Source organism: Rutilus rutilus (assembly GCF_951802725.1).
Source record: "Rutilus rutilus genome assembly, chromosome: 21".
Classification (NCBI taxonomy): domain Eukaryota; kingdom Metazoa; phylum Chordata; class Actinopteri; order Cypriniformes; family Leuciscidae; genus Rutilus; species Rutilus rutilus.
In genome coordinates, this window is record NC_140226.1 from 33,604,385 (window position 1) to 33,627,907 (window position 23,523).

The following is a 23,523-nucleotide window of genomic DNA, read 5'->3' on the forward strand; positions in this document are numbered from 1 at the left end:
TTTATATGGAGGGGCAGGAGCTTTTAACTCCAGTTAAAATAACTAGTCAGGGTCAATAACCAGTTTAGACTGATCTGAGATTAATGTAGATCAACATCATGAGCTCATTAATGATATCAGACTAAAATATGGAAATAATGACAAAAGAACAAAACAGTTACATCTGAATTCTTTAATGATCTTTAACATACAAATACCCTGTCCGACAGAGACAAAAAGAGATTTAAATAATCATGTAAATTACTTGTCCTTATATTTCCATAACAACCATAATAAAAAAAACACACACACAAAAAAAATCATTAACAGTGTATTTACAGTTATTACATGTAATGCCAAAACCTGTGCGGTGTCTCAATCATTGCATTATGAATGCCACAAGCTGCTGAAATTGGTTTGGAGCAAATATAAATGTGCAAATATGTGTTAAACGTATCATAATTCTCTCAAATGCCTGAGATTTTTTATCATGAGGAGCTCGTAAACCAGCGATTAGACGTGTTTGATTCTGAACAGCCTGCATGGATTTAGACTTGTGCTGAAATCATTAGCAAAGTGACTCGTGATGATCCACACGCACAGATGGTCATACCAGCGCCCCGTCCCGGTCTGAGCTTCTGAACGCGCGTCGGGTGTTCGGTGTCGGTCCTCCTCCTCGCTGTGCCGATCTCGAGTCCCGGGACGAGGCTCTGGAACTGCGAACCCCAGCCGAAGAAGACGTCCTGCTGAGATCCGGGTTTCCTATGATGGTGTTGATGACTGAGGGAGACACGAGCGAGTCATCTCAACATCTCAAGCTCATTTCAGGAGCAATGCGAAACATTTTATGAAACAAAATGATTCTGGTTCACATGGATACGTGGAAGCAACAAGAAATTCTGTATTATGAATTTTTAAGGCAAGACAAGTCATTTGTTGAGGTCAATTTGTAAAGAAAGACTTCACGCCTGCACATATTTAGACTTTATCATCACTGCATTGGTTACCTATAAAGTTCCGTATTAATTACAAGGTATTGCTACTGACTTATAAAGCCCTAAACGGCTTAGCTCCAGTCTATTTAACGGATCTTCTATCGCCCTATAATCCATCGCGCTCTTTAAGATCACTAAATTCGAGGCTTTTGGTCATACCTAGGATATCCAGATCCACCAAAGGAGGGAGAGCATTTTCACATTTAGCCCCAAAACTCTGGAATAGTCTTCCTGATACTGTTCGTTGCTCAGACTCGCTCTCCCAGTTTAAAAATAGATTAAAGTCGCATCTCTTCAGCCAGGCATTCATATAATATTTTTAATCTTACAGTTCAAACTACAATCCGGCCTCTAGTTAATAAACACCAGAGGAGAACTGGCCCCCGACTGAGCCTGGGTTCTCCCAAGGTTTTTTTTCTCCATTAGGTCACCTGATGGAGTTTTAGGACACCATTAGGTCATTTGATGGAGTTTTTCGGTTCCTTGCCACGGTTGCCTTTGGCTTGCTCAGTTGGGGATATTCTGGGGATATTTAATCTGATTTTATCAATCAATTCCACTAGAAACAAACCTTGTTGTATTATTTTAATTTAATACTGTGAAGCTGCTTTGATACAATCTGTATTGTGAAAAGCGCTATACAATACTTGACTTGACTTGACATATACACTACTGTTCAAAAGTTTGGGGTCAGTAAGATTTTTAATGTTAAGAAGTCTCTTCTGCTCACCAAGGCTGCACTTATTTGATTACAAATACAAACAAAAACAGTAATATTGTGAAATATTATTATATACATTATAATAATATTTCACAATATTACTGTTTTTGTTTGTATTTTTAATGATGATGATTTGATGCTCAAGAAACATTTATGACTATTATCAGTGTTAAAAACAGTTTTTTACATTTTTATTTCATGATGCTTTGATGAATAGAAAGTTCAAAAGAACAGCATTATCTGAAATCTAAAGCTTTTGTAACATTAAACTCTACCGTTCAAGAGTTTGGGGTCAGTAAGAATTTAAATTTTATTTTTGGGGGAAAGAAATAAAATAAATCAATACTTTTATTAATCAAGGATGAGTTAAACTGATCAAAAGTTACAGTAAAGACATTTATAATGTTAGAAAATATTCTATTTTAAATAAATGCTGTTCTTTTGAACTTTCTATTCATCAAAGAATACTGAAAAAAAAAATGTGTACAAAACTGTTTTCAACACTGATAATAATCATAAATGTTTCTTGAGCATCAAATCATCATATTAGAGTGATTTGTGAAGGATCATGTGACACTGAAGACTGGAGTAATGATGCTTTGATCACAGGAATAAATTACACTTTACTGTATATTCACATAGAGAACAGTCATTTTAAATTGTCAGAATATTTCACAATATTACAGTTTTTTTTATTGTTTTTAATCAAATAAGTGCAGCGTTGGTGAGCAGAAGAGACTTCTTTTAAAAACATTAAAAATCTTACTGACCCCAAACTTTTGAACGGTAGTGTAAATATATTTATTTTCATTCAAACACACATATCTATAGACTAATGTGCACATGAACGGCCAAAACACATTAAAAGTTTTCTGTTTCCAGTTAAAATGGTGTCGTGTTAGCGGACCCTAAGTTAATAACTAATGATCTTTGCAACGGAAGTGAATCAATCAAAACTAACTTTAGCTGGACAATAACTTTATTCTAGAGCTGCTGTAAAGCCTAACAATCTGTTACTGTAATCTCCTATTATCACTGTAAAGCTGCTGTGAAACTCTATATAGTTAAAGCGCTGTATACATGAAGGTGAAGAGCAGAGCATCGACTGACCTTCCAGCTGCTTCTGAACTCTCCTCAGCTCTTTGAGAATCGATGCAATTTCCTACAAGACGAGCGAAGAGATAAAGATTCAAGAGCAATGACACATTTATGACAAACAACCATTCAGCATTACAAACTTTACAATAAGGTTTCATTAGTTAACATGAACTTGCAATGAACAAACGTCGACAGCATTTATTAATGTTAATCTCAACATTTACTAATATGTTTTTAAGAACAAATGTCATATCTGCACTGTGAACAAACATTTTTATTAACACGTATAATAGTAAATAAATGCTGCAAAAATATATTTCTCATTGTTAATTAATTCATTAACTAATGTTAACAAATGTGACCTTTATTGTAAAGTGTTACCAAACACTTTAGATATAAACCAGATTCATTATTGTTAACTAAAAATAAAAACTTTTCATTACTTGAAAGAAAAAGTTAAAATTATAATTTTTAGTATAGATAATAGAAAAAATATATAACTATAATTTAATATAAAAAACTATTTTCAGCATTTCTCATTTGTTTAGTTAAACTTGAAGTGCTATAAAACTAACGCTGAAATACTTATTTTTATAAAAACTATATAGACAGATATATAGACAGAGATAGATATATATATTTATTGTTTTTTAAATTATTTATTTTTCAAATAAAATAAATTAATAAACAATGTTATAGGTTTTTATATTAAAAAAATTATTTTATTTCAGGCAGTATTTCTCATTTTGGTTTAGTTAAACGAAGTACTAAAAACTAACGCTGAAATATTTTTTTATAAAAACCATATGGACAGATTTTTTATTTAAAAAAAACAATAAAAACAGCAAAATTACAACAATTTAACAATTAAAAGGAAAACTGAAAATAAAAATAAACTAATTTGGAATATTAATAAAACCTATAAATGTATATAATCAATGATCCTAAAATAACACTCATATTAACATAATTTTCCGCTCCCCATGTCTAATATACTCCCCGAATTAAAAATAACGTTTTGAAAATGAAAAACCATGAAAATGTTTTTCTTTATTAGTTCATCCAACACTAGAGTTGGTTCAGTGAAGTTCAGACTGTACTTGGTAACATTTCTTCAGGGAAAGACAAAGAGAGACTCGCCTTGTTGGATGTCTTCAGCGGTGGAGAATCATCCGCCGCATTGATTTTCGCCTCCATTTCACTCAAAACATCCATCTTATTATGGAACAAAACCCTAGAAAAATATGACAATATGTGAAAATGAAAAAAATAAGCCTTTAAATAGCTACAAGAAAATATAAAAACAGGGTAAAGGTCCTTTCACACGGGACGTGATTTTGACGCACAAATAATTTGCGCGATTTTCCGCTTCGATGTCGATTTTTTTTTTTTACTTTTGCGGCGACAGAAAAGGCTTCAGCCGATCACACACTACAAGGACAACGATTTGAAAGACGATGTGTGGCGTAGCACTGCCAACCAACTCGGTTATCACGACTGTGAGTGTGTTGTGTGCTAGTTTTAGTCGTTGTGTAGTCCTGTGCTGTGTAGGCTAGCAGGCTAAACTACAGGGGATAGAAAGCTAACACTACTATCGTCAAAGACAGAGATCGTGTTTACTTTGAACATGTAACAAAATGTAGTGAGACTATCTAGGGCTGCTTTTAGTGTACTATACATTCTTTGTGTGATATCTACAGTTTCTAGTCGAATAATGTTAACTTGTTACTAGTGTGTTACATGTAATGTGTACTGATATTACAGAACGCACTGTGTTTAGTTGAAGATGCAAAAACACTGTGGAAAACCCTCAGGGACACCTGTGTGGGAAACAGGAGAGAGGAACAGGAAACTAAGAGTGGACATTAGCTCATACTCCCCTTCAGACTCTCCGCTCTGTCAGATTGGGTGCAAAACCTTCTTTTCTGTCTTTTAAAGAAAATGAAAAGCTCATCTTCACTGGATGATGATGATGATGATGATGATGATGATGATGAAGTGTCCATGTTTTCTCAGCTGTCGGCGCAAAAGTTTTGGAATGTTGAAGCTCTGAACGTCACAGATGTTGCAGACTCGCGTCGCGGCTGATGTGAATGGTTTTGACCCAAACTATACACACGAACTACTCGCTTTTTCGTTACACCGTGTCCGAACTACACGTGACGCGACAAGATTCCAGCGACAGGCAGTTTGTCTGTCCACACTAGACGCGACGCGACTGTGAGACGCCACAACGTCAATCAAAAATCACAGCCAATCAGAACAGTGTGTGGGCGGAGTCTCGTGTGGGCGGAGTCTCACGGCACCAGAGAGTAATCTTGACGGCACTCATAAGAAAATGGATAAGTAGCTACATAAAATTCACAAATATTACACCATTTAAAAAAACACATAGGCTACTGAGTTACTAAAACAATCTTTGTCAAAGAATACACTTGTTTGTTCACAGTTTGAACATTCTTGTTTCCATTTGTTTAATTTGAAGATCTGAGGTGAATTATCCATTGTTGCTTTTACAGTTAAAGCTGGAGCACTAGATGATATTCAGAGTCACATGACACGCTTTTAACATTAAATAAAGCACATGAACAGCACCTGAGATTATCATCGCCACACTTTGTGTTTGTTGTTCCAGCGTGACGCCACAGAAAAATAGAAACCGTTTCTAAAACAGAATCATCTCGTGTCGCCGTCGCGGCTGGTTAGGACACACACTCTGATTAACATGGAAAAGACGCCTTTTATCACGCGTTGCGTGTAGTTAGGACACAGCGTTACGCGTCCGGTGTGAAAGGGCCTTAAAACACAGTACATAAACACATATCCCCAAAAACACTACATGAAAAGCATCTTGTGAAAAGCAAACAACTCTCACTTGATTTTCTCGGTCAGTTGTTCAGTGTTCTCGCGGATGGCCAGAGACAGCTGGGACACGGGATTCAGCATCAGGTCGTTCAGCGTAACCTGACAGGAGAGGAACGAGGTTTACAGCTTTACTGACAGGAGTTCGTGAACAACCCCGAACCGTCACCTGAAGAGACGCACTGATACCTCGTCTGGCCCCGCACTCGGTCCCTCGGGCTCGTCACACACCGGCGCTGCACCTGGAGACTCCTTCGGGGAACTCACACTGGCTTCGGGAATCTGGTGCCGCAACTGAAAGAGCATGAAAAATGTGTGATTGTGGATAATACACGAGATGGCCTTCATAAGAGAGAGAAACCTTACAGTACATCAGATTCAGAGTGTTTTATTTAGTGGCATGTCAGCATTCAAAGCTATATTCATGGCAAAAATTAAATTACAAGAATACAAATATCATATACACTACTGTTCAAAAGTTTGGGGTCAGTAAGATTTATTATGTTTTTAAAAGAAGTATCTTCTGCTCACCAAGGCTGCATTTATTTGATCAAAAATACAGTAAAATATTACTGTAATGTAAATCATCTGTTTTCTATGTGAATATACAGTAAAGTGTAATTTATTCCTGTGATCAAAGCTGAATGTTCAGCATCATTACTCCAGTCTTCAGTGTCACATGATCCTTCACAAATCACTCTAACATGATGATTTGATGCTCAAGAAACATTTATGATTATTATCAGTGTTGAAAACAGTTTTGTACAAATTTTTTTTTCAGTATTTTTTGATGAATAGAAAGTTCAAAAGAACAGCATTTATTTAAAATAGAATATTTTCTAACATTATAAATGTCTTTACTGTAACTTTTGATCAGTTTAACTCATCCTTGATGAATAAAAGTATTGATTTATTTTATTTATTTCCCCCAAAAATAAAATAAAAATCCTCACTGACCCCAAACTCTTGACCCGGTAGAGTTTAATGCTACAAAAGCTTTAGATTTCAGATAAATGCTGTTCTTTTGAACTTTCTATTCATCAAAGCATCATGAAATAAAAATTTAAAAAACTGTTTTCAACACTGATCATAACGCAGAAATGTTTCTTGAGCATCAAATCATCATATTAGAGTGATTTGTGAAGGATCATGTGACACTGAAGACTGGAGTAATGATGCTGAAAATTCAGCTTTGATCACAGCAATAAATTACACTTTAATAATATATATATATATAGAAAACAGCTGTTCTAAATCATAATAATATTTCATTATTTCTGTATTTTTGATCAGATAAGCGCAGGAACAGTACCTCCTCGTGGGCAGATACGGCGGGCCCCATCTTGTCTGTAGAAACACTCGGAGCTTCTGTATCTCCAGCAACATCATGAATCTCTTGGGCCAGAATTGCCAAATCTTTGGCCAGGTCCTGACTCAATCTAGCAAAGAACATGCATAATAAAAATTACATTTTTAGAGAGGCAATTTGACATCAAAACAATTATTTTAAAAAGTTAGGGGCAATGCAGTAGTACAGGTAATGCTTTCTTTTCTTTTTTGGGGGGGAATTAAAGGATTAGTTCACCTCAAAATGAAAATTTCCTGATAATTTACTCACCCCAATGCCATCCAAGATGTCCATGTCTTTCTTTCTTCAGTGGAAAAGAAATTAAGTTTTTTGAGGAAAACAGTTCAGGATTTTTCTACACACAATGGACTTCAATGGCAACCAGAATGTTGAAGTTCAAATCAATGCCGTTTCAAAGGGCTCTGCACAATCCCAGCTGAGGAATAAGACCCTTATCTAGCGAAACGATCGTCATTTTCTAAATAAAATTAAAATATATACTTTTTGACCACAATTGTTCGTCTTGTGCTGGTCTGCGACGCGCCACGTATTACGTCATCACGTTGGAAAGGTCACGAAAAAAAGAAGAAAATAATAATAATAATAATAATAAATGAAAACAAAGATGTTGGACGATTTTGAAGTTGGAAGAGAAAATGAGATGGATTTTTTCGCCCTTCCCTACCTTTCTGAACCGGAGTACACAGACAAATAACTTAGAAGGATGACGTGACTCGTGACCTTTCCAACGTGATGACGCAATGCCTGGTGCGTCACAGACCAACACAAGACGAACAATTGTGGTTAAAGAGTATATACTTTTTTTTTTTTTTTTATGTCCGATCGTTTCGCTAGATAAGACCATATTCCTCAGCTGGGATCGTGCAGAGACTTTGAAATGGCATTGATTTGAACTTCAACATTCTGGTTGCCATTGAAGTCCATTGTGTGGAGAAAAATCCTGAAAAGTTTTCCTCAAAATACTACAAAAAATGGACATCTTGGATGGCATTGGGGTGAGTAAATTATCAGGAAATTTTCATCTTGAGGTGACCTAATCCTTTAATGCATAATTTGAATTCGCACATAATTTGAATTCACACTGTAAGTAATTTTTCAAAGATGTAACGTGTGCAATTATGTAGCTTATTTACTGACAAATACAACTGGAATGCATGAAGAATTTACCTAGGTCTACACTTATGATGATTCCCATTGTAATGAACGACATCTACACTGGGTACAGTCATTGCATGTCTAAGTCAGGGGAAAACCAAACCAAAACACACACACATATTCAAGCTCAGCATGGCACTACAGCTCTGAAAACTGAACGTGAGATTAAGTCAATCAAAATGTGCTTTAAACATTCTCCAACTATTATTAAAACAGTTTAAAGTCCCCCTGTGGTGAAAATCACGCTTTTAGTGTTTTTTATGTGTCTATGTGGTGTTTTTAATGTGCTTTAAGACAAAGCATGTGTAAATTCATAAGTCGACACCATTGCTGAGTATTTTCTCCTTAAAACTGCAGTGAACCAAAGACAGTCTCAAAAACACGCTTTGAAATCGCTGGTGTTTCTCACGTCACAAACTACCTTGTAACCAATCATGTCACGTGTGGGCGGGGTTTAGCATATCACTAACAGTGAACTAGCAGGGGAGTCTCGAGAGATGTCAGGTTATCCCAGTATACGGACCAATGGTAGTTCGGAACTTTTCCAGAAAGTTCACTTTGGCAAGTGGTTTCGAATTACAGACACGAACTTCGTTTTGGCCTGATTTTGTTCAAAATGACCTAACACCAGTTTGTTCACTGATTTGTAGCTCTAACAGTAGAGCGTTGGCGCTTGCAACGCCAAGGTCATGGGTTTGATTCCCAGGGAAAGCAAGAGCTGATAATGTAAATGTGTACCTTGAAATGCAATGGAAGTTGCTTTGGATTAAAGCATCTGCCAAATTAATAAATGTAAATGTAAAATGATTTTGCTTGAAGTATATCAGGGCTTTAAGTGTACAAAATTAGCCAAATTTCATTTTTATGACTGGATTATTTTATTTATTGATTTATAAGTTTATTTATATAGGGACAGTACCAAAAAAAAAAACATGATTCCAGTCGAAAACTGTGGTGTTAAATGGTGTAATATTTGTGAATTTGATTATGTAGCAACTTATCCATTTTCTTGTGATCAAGATTACTCTCTGGTGCCGCGAGACTCCGCCCACACGCTGTTCTGATTGGCTGTGGGTTTAGATTGATTTCTATGCATCGCGTCTGGTGTAACGCGACCTCTGATAGGGCCCTATATGTTCGATCCTTCCTCACCTGGCAATCTCGGCACTATGAGACGTCCAGTTCTGGAAGGCGTCGCTCTCGTGTCCGTCCCCCTCGGAGTCTCTGGAACGGGGTACGGCCCGCACCGGACCTGCTGGATGGAGACTGGGGTTCTGCTGGGCCCCTGAATGATGGGAGCGTTTGTGTTTAGGGGTGCTAAGGTTAGACTCGTACTCATCCTCTGAGGTGGAGGCGTAGTCTGAACCCTTCTGACGCCTCCTGGAGCCTTGGCCCAGGGAATTGGGAATGGGGAGCGTTTGGTACACCAAGTCATCAGAGGATGGGGATAGAAACCAAAATAAAAAAGCAGACGTAGAAAAAGACAGAATAAGACACCCGAAAAACCAACAACCAATTGCCCAAATGGATTCTAGATCAGTGATCTCAAACTCAATTCCTGGAGGGCCACAGCTCTGCACAGTTTAGCTCCAACCAGCTCCAACTCAAACCTGCAAGGAAGTTTCTAGTAATCCTGAAGACCTTGATTAGCTGGATCAGGTGTGTTTGATTAGGGTTGGAGCAAAACTGTGCAGATCTGTGGCCCTCCAGGAATTGAGTTTGAGATCACTGCTCTAGATTGTTAATCCCATCAAAAAAAAAAAAAAAAAAAGACAACAATTGATTTTCACAATATACCGGTTAAGTTTTTAGTATGGTAATCTAGTTGTCTCCGAATTCAAAAATTAGTAATATTGGAGACTTGTTAGTTAAAGACGGTCATTAGCCCAATTGTGCGATACAAACAAATGCGCACAAATCAAGTCAATGATCGTTGGAATAGTCATTCAGGGAAAAGTGAAAGAATTTCACATCAGAAAAGTCTTGTACTTTTGTTTTTTTGGAAGCTCATCACTCTGATAAATGAATGCACAGCCAAGGATTTTATGGTACTAAATTATATTAACGCTGTATTTATCATTAATTTATTCACTTTTTGAGCATAGACCTGAAAATTTAATTTCTAATTTAAACTGACTTAAATCTTGAATGCTTTAGAGCACTGACTTAAGTTTGATCTCTTTTCAAAGACGACACTTGGCAGATTATTGCTGAAGTGAAAAAAGTTTTAAAAAGTGAACTAAAAAAAAAAAGTTACCGAATTTTACATTTATTGTTATGAAAAATGTGCAAAAATACTTAAAATTTTTATATGAAATATATATTTTCAAAATCATGTTATACTCTAAAACTGAGAAAACCAAAGCCATAAATCTAAACGTGTTCAAAATGAGCCTGATATCTAAAAAAAAAAAAAAAAAGCTTTCAGTAAGATTTAGTTTGGCCGCAGTACCAAAAGTTCCCACTAGATGAAATTCGTTAATTTCCAATGCGCTCATTTTTAACTACGAGGAGCACAAGTGTGACTATTTTTTTCAGGACCATTTAACCTTTTCGAATCATGTCCATGTTGTTTTGTGTGTGTGTGTGTTCAAATAGCAAGTACCAAAACATTTACCAATTTCGTACCATTCCAATGAAGAAAAAGAAAAATGTGTAAAATTTTAGAGCACCAGAGGGTTAATAACGTTTTCCTTGCATTGACCAATGTTTAGGCAAATCTCTCAATGAAATAAGCAAGTCATTCTGAAGCATGATACTCACTAGCAGTGCTGCTGGCGTATTTGGCACTGCTCGAGCGTCCGCGAACGATCGGCTGCCTGTTCATGGCGTTCGAAACCTTCCTTAGAAGAGCCTTGGGATCCGCCACTGACGCTTTCCTCACGGAGCTTCCCGACTCCGTGCTTCGGTTTGAAAATCCCGTTCGGCTCGCGGAAGACTCCGTGTCACTGGGAGTGTTGAAAGAGCCAGTTCTTTTCCTAGGCAAAGCTAAAATGTCCAATCGAGAGAGTTTCTTGCTTTCCTGAGCGCCTCGGGTGTTCCCCGCGGGATTGACGTCGGAGTTCTGAGACGTTCGGTCGGTTTCGGTGCCTTCGTTGTCGGAGGCGTCGCCCAAGCGGGAACGGCGAAGCATCGAAGCTCTCGTGGCTCTCGGAGCGGAGAGGCTATTGGAACGGGCTAGAGTCTGTTGCACCGTACCTTTGGATTTGCTCGTACCTTCCTTCTGAAGAGGAATGGTGTACTTTTTGTAAGGTAGGGAATTCGATTCCTGGTCGGAAACGACGTCACGTCTTGCGGCGGGACTTTGATGTTCTGGTGTAAAGTCGTGAGAACTAAGATTACGACGGCGCTGAAAACTCTTGCCATCACTGTCCTTTATCCCGGACGATGGATCATCGGAAGTCTTGGGTTCTCTTGAATACTGTCCGGTACCTATTAAAAGTCCTCTGAGGACAACGGGCTTCTTAGGAACAGAAACCAAAGCGTTTTTGCCACTGATTGTACTGGAAGTGTCCGATTCTTCCGAGAACGAGTCCTCCAGATGGGAGCGACCGTTGTTTTCTTGCTGTTCCAGAAGCTTGGCTTCCAGAGAAGCTAAAACGTCCTCAGTGTCTTTGAGGTACGACTGAGTGTCTTGATTGCTTAGACCTTTAAAAGCATCTTTGCCTAAGGGTTGACTAGATATCTGAGGCAATCTGGACAACTGGATGTCATCGCTAGCCCTTACTTTGGTGTAACTTTCTTGTCTGACAATAGACACTGAGCTGTCCGCACCAAGAGAGTCGTCCTTGCTTGGGTGATCAATGTTGGATGGCTTGGTAAGTGCCCCATGCTGTCGCGTTAAAGTAGCGGTGGAGAATTTGGGAGGTGTCTCTTCTTGATTGGGTTGCGTATTTGAAGACCGGCTCCACGTCTTGTAAGTTGTGTCAGGAGTCGTCCTGCTTTGCTCGACCACTGATCCATCATCGGACTTGCTGGCATCACTCAAGCTGTCTGGATCCAGATCATCTTGGACTCTTAGTTTCTGTGGATCCCACTTTTGCTTCTGGACTTGCGAACTCTTCTCCAAACCGGACAGGTACGAGTCAGGCTGGATGTGTATAGCGGGCGGTGGCGTCTCGATCTTCTCCTTCAAAGGAACCGGAGGCAGAACTCGTCTTGATCTGCTGCTATGACCTGTTTCCGAGGAGTTAGCAATTCGGTTAAGCATAACTTGGTGGATGATCCTTTCATCAGCTTAAAGACATAATCAATAGGAAAAATGAAATAAGCTAGCAAAGTAGGGCTGCACGATATATCGTTTTTCATGTGATTTGCAGATTATTTGCAAAGTTTTACCGTCATAGAGTGAAAGAATCATTTACATGCGTTTTTAAGTCGCACACACACTGTTTCCTGTGCACACACACAGACCCGCGCAGACAGCACGTGAACCCCGAATTCAGTTCTCTTTCTTTTGAGCTTTTAAGCGTTAGTTCACCCCAAAATGAAAATTACCCCATGATTTACTCATCCTCAAGTCATCCTAGGTGTATATGACATTCTCCGGTTACACTTTATTTTAAGGTGTCATTGATACAGTGTAATTATATATTTAAGTACTGAGTAATATTAATCAACTACATGTACTTACTATAGGGATAGGGTAGGATTAGGGTTTGGTTGAGGGTTAGTTGCATGTAATTATGCATAATTTATTGTTATTACTATGGTAAGTACATGTAACGAGGACACTGTAAAATAAAGTGTTACCCTTTCTTCTTTCAGACGAATACAATCGGCGTTAAAAAAAAAAAATGTCCTGGCTCTTCCAAGCTTTATAATGGTAATCCGGCAGACGACCATACACATACTACGCAAGTCGACTTACGCCACAAGAGTAACCAGTGACGCATGTATGGCGTAGATGTAGGAGAATCGTAAGCTTAGACGCCTCTCATGGTTCAAACACACAGGGCTGGGCAACAAACTCAAGCTCCTCCGACATTTCTCTTTAAAAATTGTCGTTTTAGACGTCTAATTCGTGACTGGTGTTTTGTTTTGCTCTATCCTCTGCGCTTCCGCGTTCGTCAATGCGTTGTGCGTCGGGTCAGGGGTTAGTCTTCCGTCTGCCGAAAGCGAGTTATTTTAGTCGCTTGAGTTTTAAATATGGATATTTTTCTTACACGAACGCATCGATTCACTTCAGAAGGCCTTTATTAACCCCCGCAGAGCCGTTTCGATTACTTTTATGATGGAGGGATGCACTTTGACGGACTTCAAAACAGAAACTGCCATTCACTCCCATTATAAAGCTTGGAAGAGCCAGGACATTTTTTAATATACAACTCCGATTGTATTCGTCTGAAAGAAGAATAACACAGTAAAACAATTGAGAAGGAAAACGGATGCGTGTCATTTATATTAGGTCCATGCATTTGTCTTAAAGGGACAGCAGCCTAATATATCCGCCGCTGTTTGTGTCACCAATGGTGATCAAACAACAAAAGAGAAAGAGAAAATTACTTTTGTAGCTTTAACAAAGATAAATTGTATTAATTTATTAATTATATTAGTTAGTTAGTTAGATTTCATGTATGCAGCGAAGAGTTATTTTACATTTGATAATTAAATTTCTATACCTGAATATTGTTAGATTTACCTGAAAAACACAAAGCACTGCTTCTTCCAATTGTATCTGTCTTCTATTGTATTTATCTATGCTTGTGATTTGTTTAGAATTTTCTATGCAGATGCACCACCCTACAAAATTACCCTAACAATCCTAGAATTATTAATTATTTTCAATTAGAGCTATGCAAATCATCTGGGGAAATTGTTTTTAAATCGCAATATTATATTATATTATATTATATTATATATATATATATATATATATATATATATATATATATATATATATATATATATATATATATATATATATAAATAAATAAAATAAAATAAAATAAAATAAAATAAAATATCGCAATGCAAGTTTTCTCTAAGATCGTGCAGCCCTACAGCAAAGACAAAAGCGAAGAAAGCAAGGAAAATTCCCAAACCTCCGGTAGAAAGATCAGCCTGTGTTGGGATTTCAAACAGTCCTGAAGCAGGACCCGAGTCTGAATAGGTGTCTGCCAAACTGGCCCAGCGGGAAACCCACCGACTGCCTCCAGGTGTTAACGACGTCATCGACTGCATCTGCAGAGGAGGAGGAAACCAGCTAATTACACAAAGAACTTCTATTACATCACATTGCTTTAAAGTAAAAAAAAAAAAAAGTTGAGATATTTTCACTTTATCTGTAAAATAAGTTTGTTGCACATTTGACTTAAATATAAAATAACTTGTAGATCTGCCCTGAACTGCTAAGAGCAAACATTGTAATTAAATATTGTAAAAATGTTCATTAAAACCCTCACAATAATAACACTGTCTAGTAAATAATGATTTATCATCTTATTTTTCTTTGATTTATACATTATTTAATTGAAGAATTTATTGTTTAGTCTATTTCTTACCTTTCTTTTTTTTAAAACTTATTTTATGTAAAACACTTTAAATTACCACTGTGTATGAAATGTGTTAAATAAATAAACTTGCCTTGGATATCATATACTTTTAGGTGACATTTGACTTGCATTAAATAATCCTTCTAGATCTGTCCCAAATTAACAATAAACTTTGTAAATATTTCAATTAATATTGTGCAAATAGTTAAAACTCTAAACTTTCATAGCGTTCACTCGTTTAAACAAATAAACAGCAATGCTAAAAAATAATAATAAATTAAAAAAAATTAATTACTACTTTACAAAAAAAAAAAAAAGATTAATTAAAATGCAGAATATAAATATTTAACCTTATTAAAGTTCTTAAATAAAACCTACTACAATTATGCTGGCATACTAAACGTATCGATTCTGGTACTCAAACAATAAATTCAAAGAAAATGTCAAAATATACCAAATGAAAATATCTCAACCATTTAAAGAGATCAGGCCCTTTAAAGATCCAAATCACCCGTTCATAATCATCCAAAAGCAGGAAAGAAACCCATCTTTGAGAAGATGCCCAAGAAAGATCCTAATAAACCCACAGTGAAAGATAAGCAGATGATTGACAGATAAATCTACTGACGCCCATGATCCGCATGCTAACGTTAGCGGTCAGGTGAGAGTTTACCTGTACAGGACCCTTGTCTGTGTCACTATGGTCTTTCGGATACTGGCCCAGTTTTAAGCCTGAGCTATTCTCACTGAGTAGAAGACTATAGTGACCCTCAGTGTCAGCAACTATAGGCTGAACTGTTGCTGCTGCTGCTGAGGGTTGGCTGATGTTGCCAACACCAAACACCTGTCAATGATAAAGCATGCATGAATTATGAAGGCTTTTATATGTCTGTTCCCAACCGACCGGACCTCTTCAACTCCTGACTGGGTGAATTATTCGGAAAAGCACTTCGAATGTGATAATATACTAGAGACTGAAATAACCTGAATAGCAGAACTGAAACAATGGCTTCTCATGACAGATTATGTTTGTGTTTTTTTTTTTTTTAAGATGTTTAAATGTATGGGCAATGTGACCAAAATCTTATTTTATTTCAAGATAAATCAAGATATAGTTGTTATATTACAGGCAAGGCAAGTTTATTTATAGAGCACACTTCATACACTACGGCAATTCAAAGTGCTTTATTAAAATAATCAAGCAAGGAAAATTAAAAGAGTTATAAAAGGAATTAAAAGATGATGCATAGATACACTTCTCATCTGGTTTATCATATTTTTCACAACTTTTCCCAGTTTTACTGTGAGATTTTCCCACGGGGAAGAAATCTATTGGACGTCTCCGATAGGGCTGTGCAATTAATTGAATTTCGATTTCGGCTCCCACAACGATCACCAAAATAGTACAATCGAGTAAAAACGATTATTTTGCCATGTTCTGTTTAGCAAGAACGCTCTTATTTTGTCTTGTGTTGTGAATGACGCGCACATCCGCCCCTCCCGAAGCCCTGAACTCTCTCAGCTTGAGTGTTTAAGTGTTTGAGTGTTTGTTGTGCAAGTGACAGTTCCGTCACGTCCCGACTCCTGAACGCCAGAGAGAGAGAGAGAGAGAGAGAGAGAGAGAGAGAGAGAGAGAGAGAGAGAGAGAGAGAGAGAGAGAGAGAGAGAGAGAGAGAGAGAGAGAGAGAGAGAGAGAGAGAGAGAGAGAGAGAGAGAGAGAGAGAGAGAGAGAGAGAGAGAGAGAGAGAGAGAGAGACGCACGCGGTTTGTGAAATTGTGTCTTTGCGAAAGTTTTAAAATTATAGATTTGATTTTATAATCTGTGTGGATTAATTTTGGCTACTCATACAATCTACTTGCTAAAGTGAATCAATGTTTGCATGGGAATTTCCCGCATTATAAGCGGTAGACCTGCGGGAAAATTAAAATACTTGAAGTATTATGTGTTATATTATTATTTATTTTAACAGTTCAAAAAGTACAATAAAATGTTCAAATTTCATTTTTTTTAAGAATTGTTGAAAGGTGTCTTTTTAATAAATGCGACACGTTTCCAAAGTCATGTGAAATAATCGTGTTACATAATCGTGATTTCAATACTGACCAAAATAATCGCGATTATGATTTTTTTCCCATAATCGAGCAGCCCTAGTCTCCGATGGACCCGATTTTCCCCTAAAATCAAAAAATTATTTAATTATAATTAAAGAGCTTTTAGGAGAGAATTAAAGAGAATTTTTATGATGATCGTTCTTCCTAAACGTGACGTAAACATACTGTCCTATGACCACACATAAACAGAAGTGTCTAAATAAGTACGTGTTTCCTCTTTCATTTGTGAAATAACAGTAAATTCCACTTTATTTCTGTGTGACTAATGTGCAATCTTGACATAAATAAATGTATTATGGTCAATATATCACTTATTAGTGTAAAACATCGAAAGCTGTATTATATACTTGGATATTTATGAGCGATATCACGCTCATAGCCATGAGAAATTGCTCTTTATCTATACAAGACGAGCTGCAGCTTTAATTTTGTGTGAAAAGATTGTTTTATCGATAAAATGAAACATGATTTTCACATATATCGTCTTTCAATAATTCTTTTCAAGTACCTTTTCATAAATATGGCTGTTTTCAGGGGTTTTCCAGGACTTACATTTGAAAAAAAGTCAACTCCAAGCACTTAAGCACCTTTGGCTTTGGTTTTAAATCTTTAGGTTAACCACAAAAATGCCAACAAACTGGTCAATCGTGTTCGTTTTAGCGATCTCGCTAATTTCCAGTGATTTCTTTCCGATTAGCTTTCTGATCAAACTTAGCCTGTGCGATTAGTGATTTTATTCACGCTGCTAGGCAGCCTGGACACCATGGACCAGATTTTCCCCTCAAAAAGGGAACCAATCACAGAACAGGGAGGGAGCAGCAAGACGATGACGACGTCTATGCGACACACCGAAGCAGTATGTTTATATCTATGGATCCAACATGGCAGCAGACGTGAAGTTACCTTTCGATGCAGCCTTAGACAGTGCTCTAAGTAGTTTAGAACGCAAGTTTATTTCGTCTTCTTCCTCGTCGAGTTTCTGTCGCTCTACATACAGTACCAGTCAAAAGTTTGGAAACATTACTATTTTTAATGTTTTTGAAAGAAGTCTCTTATGCTCATCAAGCCTGCAGTTAAAAAAACAAAAAAAACAAAAAAAAAAACAGTAATATTATGAAATATTATTACAATTTAAAATAATGGTTCTCTTTTTTAATATACTTTAAAATGTAATTTATTTTTGTGATGCAAAGCTGAATTTTCATCAGCAAGTACTCCAGTCTTTGGTGTCTTATGATCCTTCAGAAATCATTCTAATATGATGATTTGATACTCAGTTATTATCAATGTTGGAAACAGTTGTGCTGCTTAATATTTTTTTTATAACCTGAGATACTTTTTTCAGGATTATTTGATGAATAAAAAGTTAAAAAGAACTGTATTTATTTAGAATAGAAATCTTTTGTAACAATATACACTACCATTCAAAAGTTTGGGAACAATAATTTTATTTTTTTAAAGAAATTAGTACTTTAATTCAACAAGGATGCGTTAAATTGATAAAAGGTGATGGTAACGATTTATATTGTTAGAAATGTTTTTATTTTGAATAAATGCTGTTTTTATGAATAAATGCTGTTAACGTTTTACTCAATGAATCCTGAAAAAAAGTATTCCAAAAAAATATATTAAACAGCACAACTGTTTCCATCATTGATAATAACTGAGTATCAAATCAGCATATTAGAATGATTTCTGAAGGATCATAAGACACCAAAGACTGGAGTACTTGCTGATCAAAATTCAGCTTTGCATCACAAAAATAAATTACATTTTAAAATATATTAAAAAAGAGAACCATTATTTTAAATTGTAATAATATTTCATAATATTACAGGTTTTTTTTTTTTTTTTTTTTTTTTTTAACTGCAGGCTTGATGAGCATAAGATACTTCTTTCAAAAACATTAAAAAAAATAATGTTTCCAAACTTTTGACTGGTACTGTACGTCATCTGGTATAATTGAAACGATTGGCTATGAGCTACGTGCAGGCGCGTTTGATAGACATTCGTAGAGCCCAATTTAACGGCTCTGGGCATTCGTAAACCACGCCTCAAATACGAGAAAATGAACATGTGGTTCCCAGACCACGTCTCAATGCGATGAGATCTGACGTTAGCCAGGCTAGATCAAACTTCCATTTGTTGGTGAAATGATGGGTTTGTGTGACGTTGTTTCAGAGAGGCGTGTAACGGGCGGGTTTTAAAGGGATACTTCACCGATTAGCGTTAAGCTTTGTATCAGTAGAAACCCGGTAGTATTCTCGAGTGACCGTGCTTCCCTCCCTCATGTCCCCCTGAGATGAGAGATTTCTGTATTGTGTGTCTGGAAAAAAACTCAGATGACGCAAAAATCATCATTTAGCTCATCGGAGGCTCTTTTGTCCAGAGGCGAGAGACTCCAGCCAGTAGTAGGAGCTCGTCCCGCATGTGTTCAACCCGCCCATAGGGGGATCTCACCATAAAACACCGTCTTTTCAGTTTCGAGTCACTAGTAGCCTAGCTGTATCATTTCTCCCGATACTGCCCTCTGTAACCGGTAGGCGTGGCTTGGGAGTGTCCTCGTAGGGCAGCGAAGCAAGTGCATTCTGGGAGTTGTTGTCTTTCATCCACATGAGCCCAAAAATAAATCTTCTGGCTTTTCTCAGTCTAGAAGGCACCAACTTCTAAAATAATTTCACATTTCTACTACATAAATGACCCAATTTAAATACACATTCATCTTTCCGGCGGTGAAATATCCCTTTAGTGAAGCGGTGGAAAACTGGCTAGTAACTAGTAGTGTACTGTGCTATGTGGAAATATTTACCACGTTATAAATGATACAGCAAACTCTGTAATGATAGACACTTCGTCAACGTGATATGTGACCCTGGACCACAAAACCTCGAGTCGCACGGGTTTATTTGTGGCAATAGCCAACAATACATTGTATGGGTCAAAATGATAGATTTTTCTTTTATGCCAAAAATCATGAAGATATTTAGTAAATTTCCTACAGTAAAAAGTGAATGCAGCACAATCGAGAACATAAATGAACAACTTTAAAGGAGATTTTCTCAATGTTTAGATTTTTTTGCCCCCTCAGATTCCAGATTTACAATAGTTGTATCTCTGCCAAATATTGTCCTATCAGATTTCAGATGGTGTATAAATCTCTTGACCCTTGTGACTGGTTTTGTGGTCCAGGGTCACATATATATCGTCATACCGCCCAGCCCTGCTAAAAATGTGATGTCAAGCTGAAGTGACGGGGTTGTACCTGATCGATCAAACTCCGCGCCTCCACAACCTCTTTATCCGGTCCCTCAGCTTCAATAGTGTAGGTCCCGGCATCACTTAAACTATCCTCTTCTTCATGCGGAGAGGTTTTGGCCTCCATGTGCACAGAGGGAGATCTGCTGGTCTGGTTAATGGTGGGATTTTGTGAATGAGACGTGGCAGGAACACTCTGAGAAGAGCCGGAGTGTGTCGTAGTTGTGGAAGATGAGGGTTTATGGTCCAGTGTGGATGCGGGATTAGGTTTCGACACCCTGAGCAACTCGGCTGCGAAGTCCTGCGATAGTTTGGATCTCCGGCCGATGCTGCCAAAGGGTTTTGACGTGGAGCGAGAGCTGAAGTCAGACGTGCTCATGCGTATCTCGCTTTTCTCCCGTCTGAGAGATTCGGCCCGCCTCGTATCATCAGAGCCTTTAAGGGGAATGGTGAACTGCTGTGTGGGTGGATTATGAGCGGATGATGAGGCTTGGCCTGCAACTTTTCGTTTGTCTAGCTTGCTTTTCAAAGCAGACTGGAAGTCTGGGGAAGACGTGTTATTGGTGAACGACTGAGAGCGCTTTTTACGCTGACCGTCGTCAAAGAACTCGACCGTAAAGGCTTGCTGGGGATCCGGTTTGCCTTGGCTCTTTGAGTCTGGGATGTAGCTCGTTGGGTAATCTTTTCCTTCCAGTTGTGGGACGATCTTTTGAACCATTTGTGGTTCTTCTGGTTCTTCCAAATCATCATCTTCATGATGGTGTGCATCTAGAAACAACACAACAGGTCAACATTTAGAAAGAGAATAGCAGGCAAATACAAATCTGGTACTAGAGGTCGACCTTTTGGGCATTTGTGCTGCAAATTAGGCCAATTAATAGGCAGATAAGCACCCTCAAACGCAAGCAAGAGACGATTATTTTCAACCATAGACTTTTTTAACGTGTTTTTGCAGCAGTGAGCCAAATCACAGACATAGTTGTTGATTTCTTGAACGCAATGGCCAATCAGAGGTGTTTAAGTTAGTCAGAGTCTGAGTTTTTATTCAGTGCTGCGGAGTTATGCAGGCTCGCCAAACTCTCATTAACAAAACAAAGCGTAGACACGATGTAAGAGATTTATTGTACATTGTTGGCAGCTTCTTCTTTCTTTATTCATAAAGGACAATTTAAATGCAACAACAGATGTCCAAAGTGCTGCACAATGAACTTATCGTCAGCACTGATTTCTAAATATCGGCATCGGCCAGAGAAAAACCCATATCGGTCGACCTCTATCTGGTACAACCGTACCTATAACTAAACATGCGTCATCATTGTCGGATACCGCCGTTTTCACAGTCCACACTACAACATAAAAATTATATTTTGAAATGTATCCGATTGGGCGTCCTCAAAATGCGGTTTTCGCTGTACAAAATGGGGTCTCAGTGTTAATGGAAGGCCAAAACATACAAAAGTGTTTTCAAATGTATCCATATTATTTTATCCTCAGTATGTACTGTATGTGTGTGTGTGTGTGTGTGTATGTATATGTATATGTATATGTATATGTATATGTATATGTATATGTGTATGTATATGTATATGACAAACATGTATATGTATGTATATATGAAGAGTTCAGATGCAAAAGCCTCTTAGTGCCATCTGAAATTTTCTTCTAGAATGATCATTTTTATCAAGCTCGTATATTTAAGTTCAGTAATTTCACTTAAATGGCAATGAAAATAACCTATTAATAGTCATTTAAGTGAAATTACTGAACTTAAATATACGAGCTTGATAAAAATGATTATTCTAGAAGAATTTCAGATGGCACTAAGAGGCTTTTGCATCTGAACTCTTTATATATATATATATATATATATATATATATATATATATATATATATATATATATATATATAAAGTAACTTTGCTTCAGTGTTCCATTATTATATAACAATGTTTCTATTTACTTTCTGAACTTTTTTGGACACATCTACATTGTCAGTAAATGAAAAACCAGTTTTTTGCTGAAAAGCGCCTATAATAATGTTGTAATAAATGACTATAACTTGCTTAGGAATTATTACATGTAGACAAAATTTCATCTGGAAATCTAGAATAACCAAGTATCACTTTCTAAAGGAAAAAGATCCAAACTTCAGGAGGTTCTGTTTGAGCTGAGTAAAAAAAAAACACCCCAAAATTTGCTGCCGTTTTTCTTAAATCTTGTAAATTCATCCATTCCCGGACAAAATAAAATGTAAAATTGGGAATTTAAACGAGTTAGATTGAAACGTCAAGTTCTCCTGTTTAAAATGATATATGGCACTTGATGCGGACTGCTATAAAGGGTTAGAAAAACAGAGAAAAGTACAGGCGAGTCATGTGCCCCAAACATCTTCGAGGTCTTTAAGGGTTAATCTTTCCACCTGTACAAACATTACCCTTGAAGCTCTTGTTCGGGAGCTCGTCGGACCCAGACGGCTCATCGAGACTCCTCAACATAGTGGCGTCGCTTTGCACCAACCAATCAGCAACTTTGTTCTCCGCCGACATCACTTCTGTAAGTCTGGCTATCGATTCTTTGGTGGGAATCCTGCGCTGGCGGACCGAGAGCTTCGTGACCTGGTCCTTGATCTTGATCTTTCCAGGGGTTTGGTCATCAAACTCAATGGTGAAGGAGGCATGGCCCTGGACCACTGGGGGAGTGGAAGGGGGTTTGTGGTCCGTGTCTTTCGTGGGGATCTCTTGGACTTCCAGGGATGACGTTTTGGGCTTTGGATGGATCTCCTTTGTGGGAATCTCAAAGTAGCTCGGCTCCTTGCGGAAAGCGTAACCGGACTTTCCCTGGCCATCGAGAAACTCATCTGGTGATACGCTGACCTCACATCCGGTGCCATCCTTGTGGTTTTCTGTGAAAAGACATCAACGTTAATGATGATCGAAATGCGTGATATATCGGACACCACATCTGTTTGGCCGATACATGTTCATTTTTAATGTTATCGTTATTGGCCTGATTAGAAAATTTGGCAGATTTATTTAAAACTGATAAACAATAATGGAGTATTTCCTTCAGCTGAGACTCTTCAGATTCACACTGTTCAACATGATGGCTTTGAATAGCTTGAAATATGATTGAAATCACTTCAAAAAAGGAAAACACAGTTCAGTGCAAGTCTGTCATATCGGCTACATGACATTATAATGATAATATTATAATTGTGTGTTTGTGACGTGGCTTTTAATGAGGAGACTTTTGTTTTTGCAATCAGGCTCTCAAAAAATATATATAAAAAGTTGAATTTAGATTTATCGGCCAATATATCGGTTATTGGCTTTCAAAACATAAATAATTATCGGTTATCGGCCAAATTTTTCATATTGGTGTGTTTCTAGTCACTAGCCGCGTTTCCATTACCCTTCAAATTGCGCAGATTAAAATTGTGAATTGAAAATACGGCCAATGGAAACACGTCAATTTCACAAAAAC

The 23,523-nt window shown here is 37.4% G+C and overlaps 1 protein-coding gene across 14 annotated transcripts in view; it reads right to left on the bottom strand.

The window, feature by feature from the left end:
* Nucleotides 1–156: 156 nt before the first annotated feature.
* Nucleotides 157–23,523, bottom strand: part of cep170ba (centrosomal protein 170Ba) — a 42,332-nt gene continuing 18,965 nt past the window's right edge. For 4 of the 14 annotated variants that reach the window (XM_084393591.1, XM_084393589.1, XM_084393590.1 and 1 more), the window contains exons 8-18: nt 22,475–22,942; nt 20,048–20,808; nt 14,224–14,362; nt 10,943–12,355; nt 9,332–9,566; nt 6,968–7,094; nt 5,845–5,949; nt 5,669–5,757; nt 3,934–4,027; nt 2,806–2,857; nt 157–759 (exon numbers count right to left, since the gene is read on the bottom strand). In XM_084393591.1, coding sequence (XP_084249717.1) covers nt 587–759; nt 2,806–2,857; nt 3,934–4,027; nt 5,669–5,757; nt 5,845–5,949; nt 6,968–7,094; nt 9,332–9,566; nt 10,943–12,355; nt 14,224–14,362; nt 20,048–20,808; nt 22,475–22,942 — 3,656 coding nt within the window. In that variant the 3' untranslated portion in view covers nt 157–586. Of the gene's footprint in view, nt 760–2,805; nt 2,858–3,933; nt 4,028–5,668; nt 5,758–5,844; nt 5,950–6,967; nt 7,095–8,191; nt 8,261–9,331; nt 9,567–10,942; nt 12,356–14,223; nt 14,363–15,346; nt 15,518–20,047; nt 20,809–22,474; nt 22,943–23,523 lie in introns of all 14 variants that reach the window. The other 10 variants (XM_084393593.1, XM_084393594.1, XM_084393587.1 and 7 more) reach the window with 5 other exon arrangements.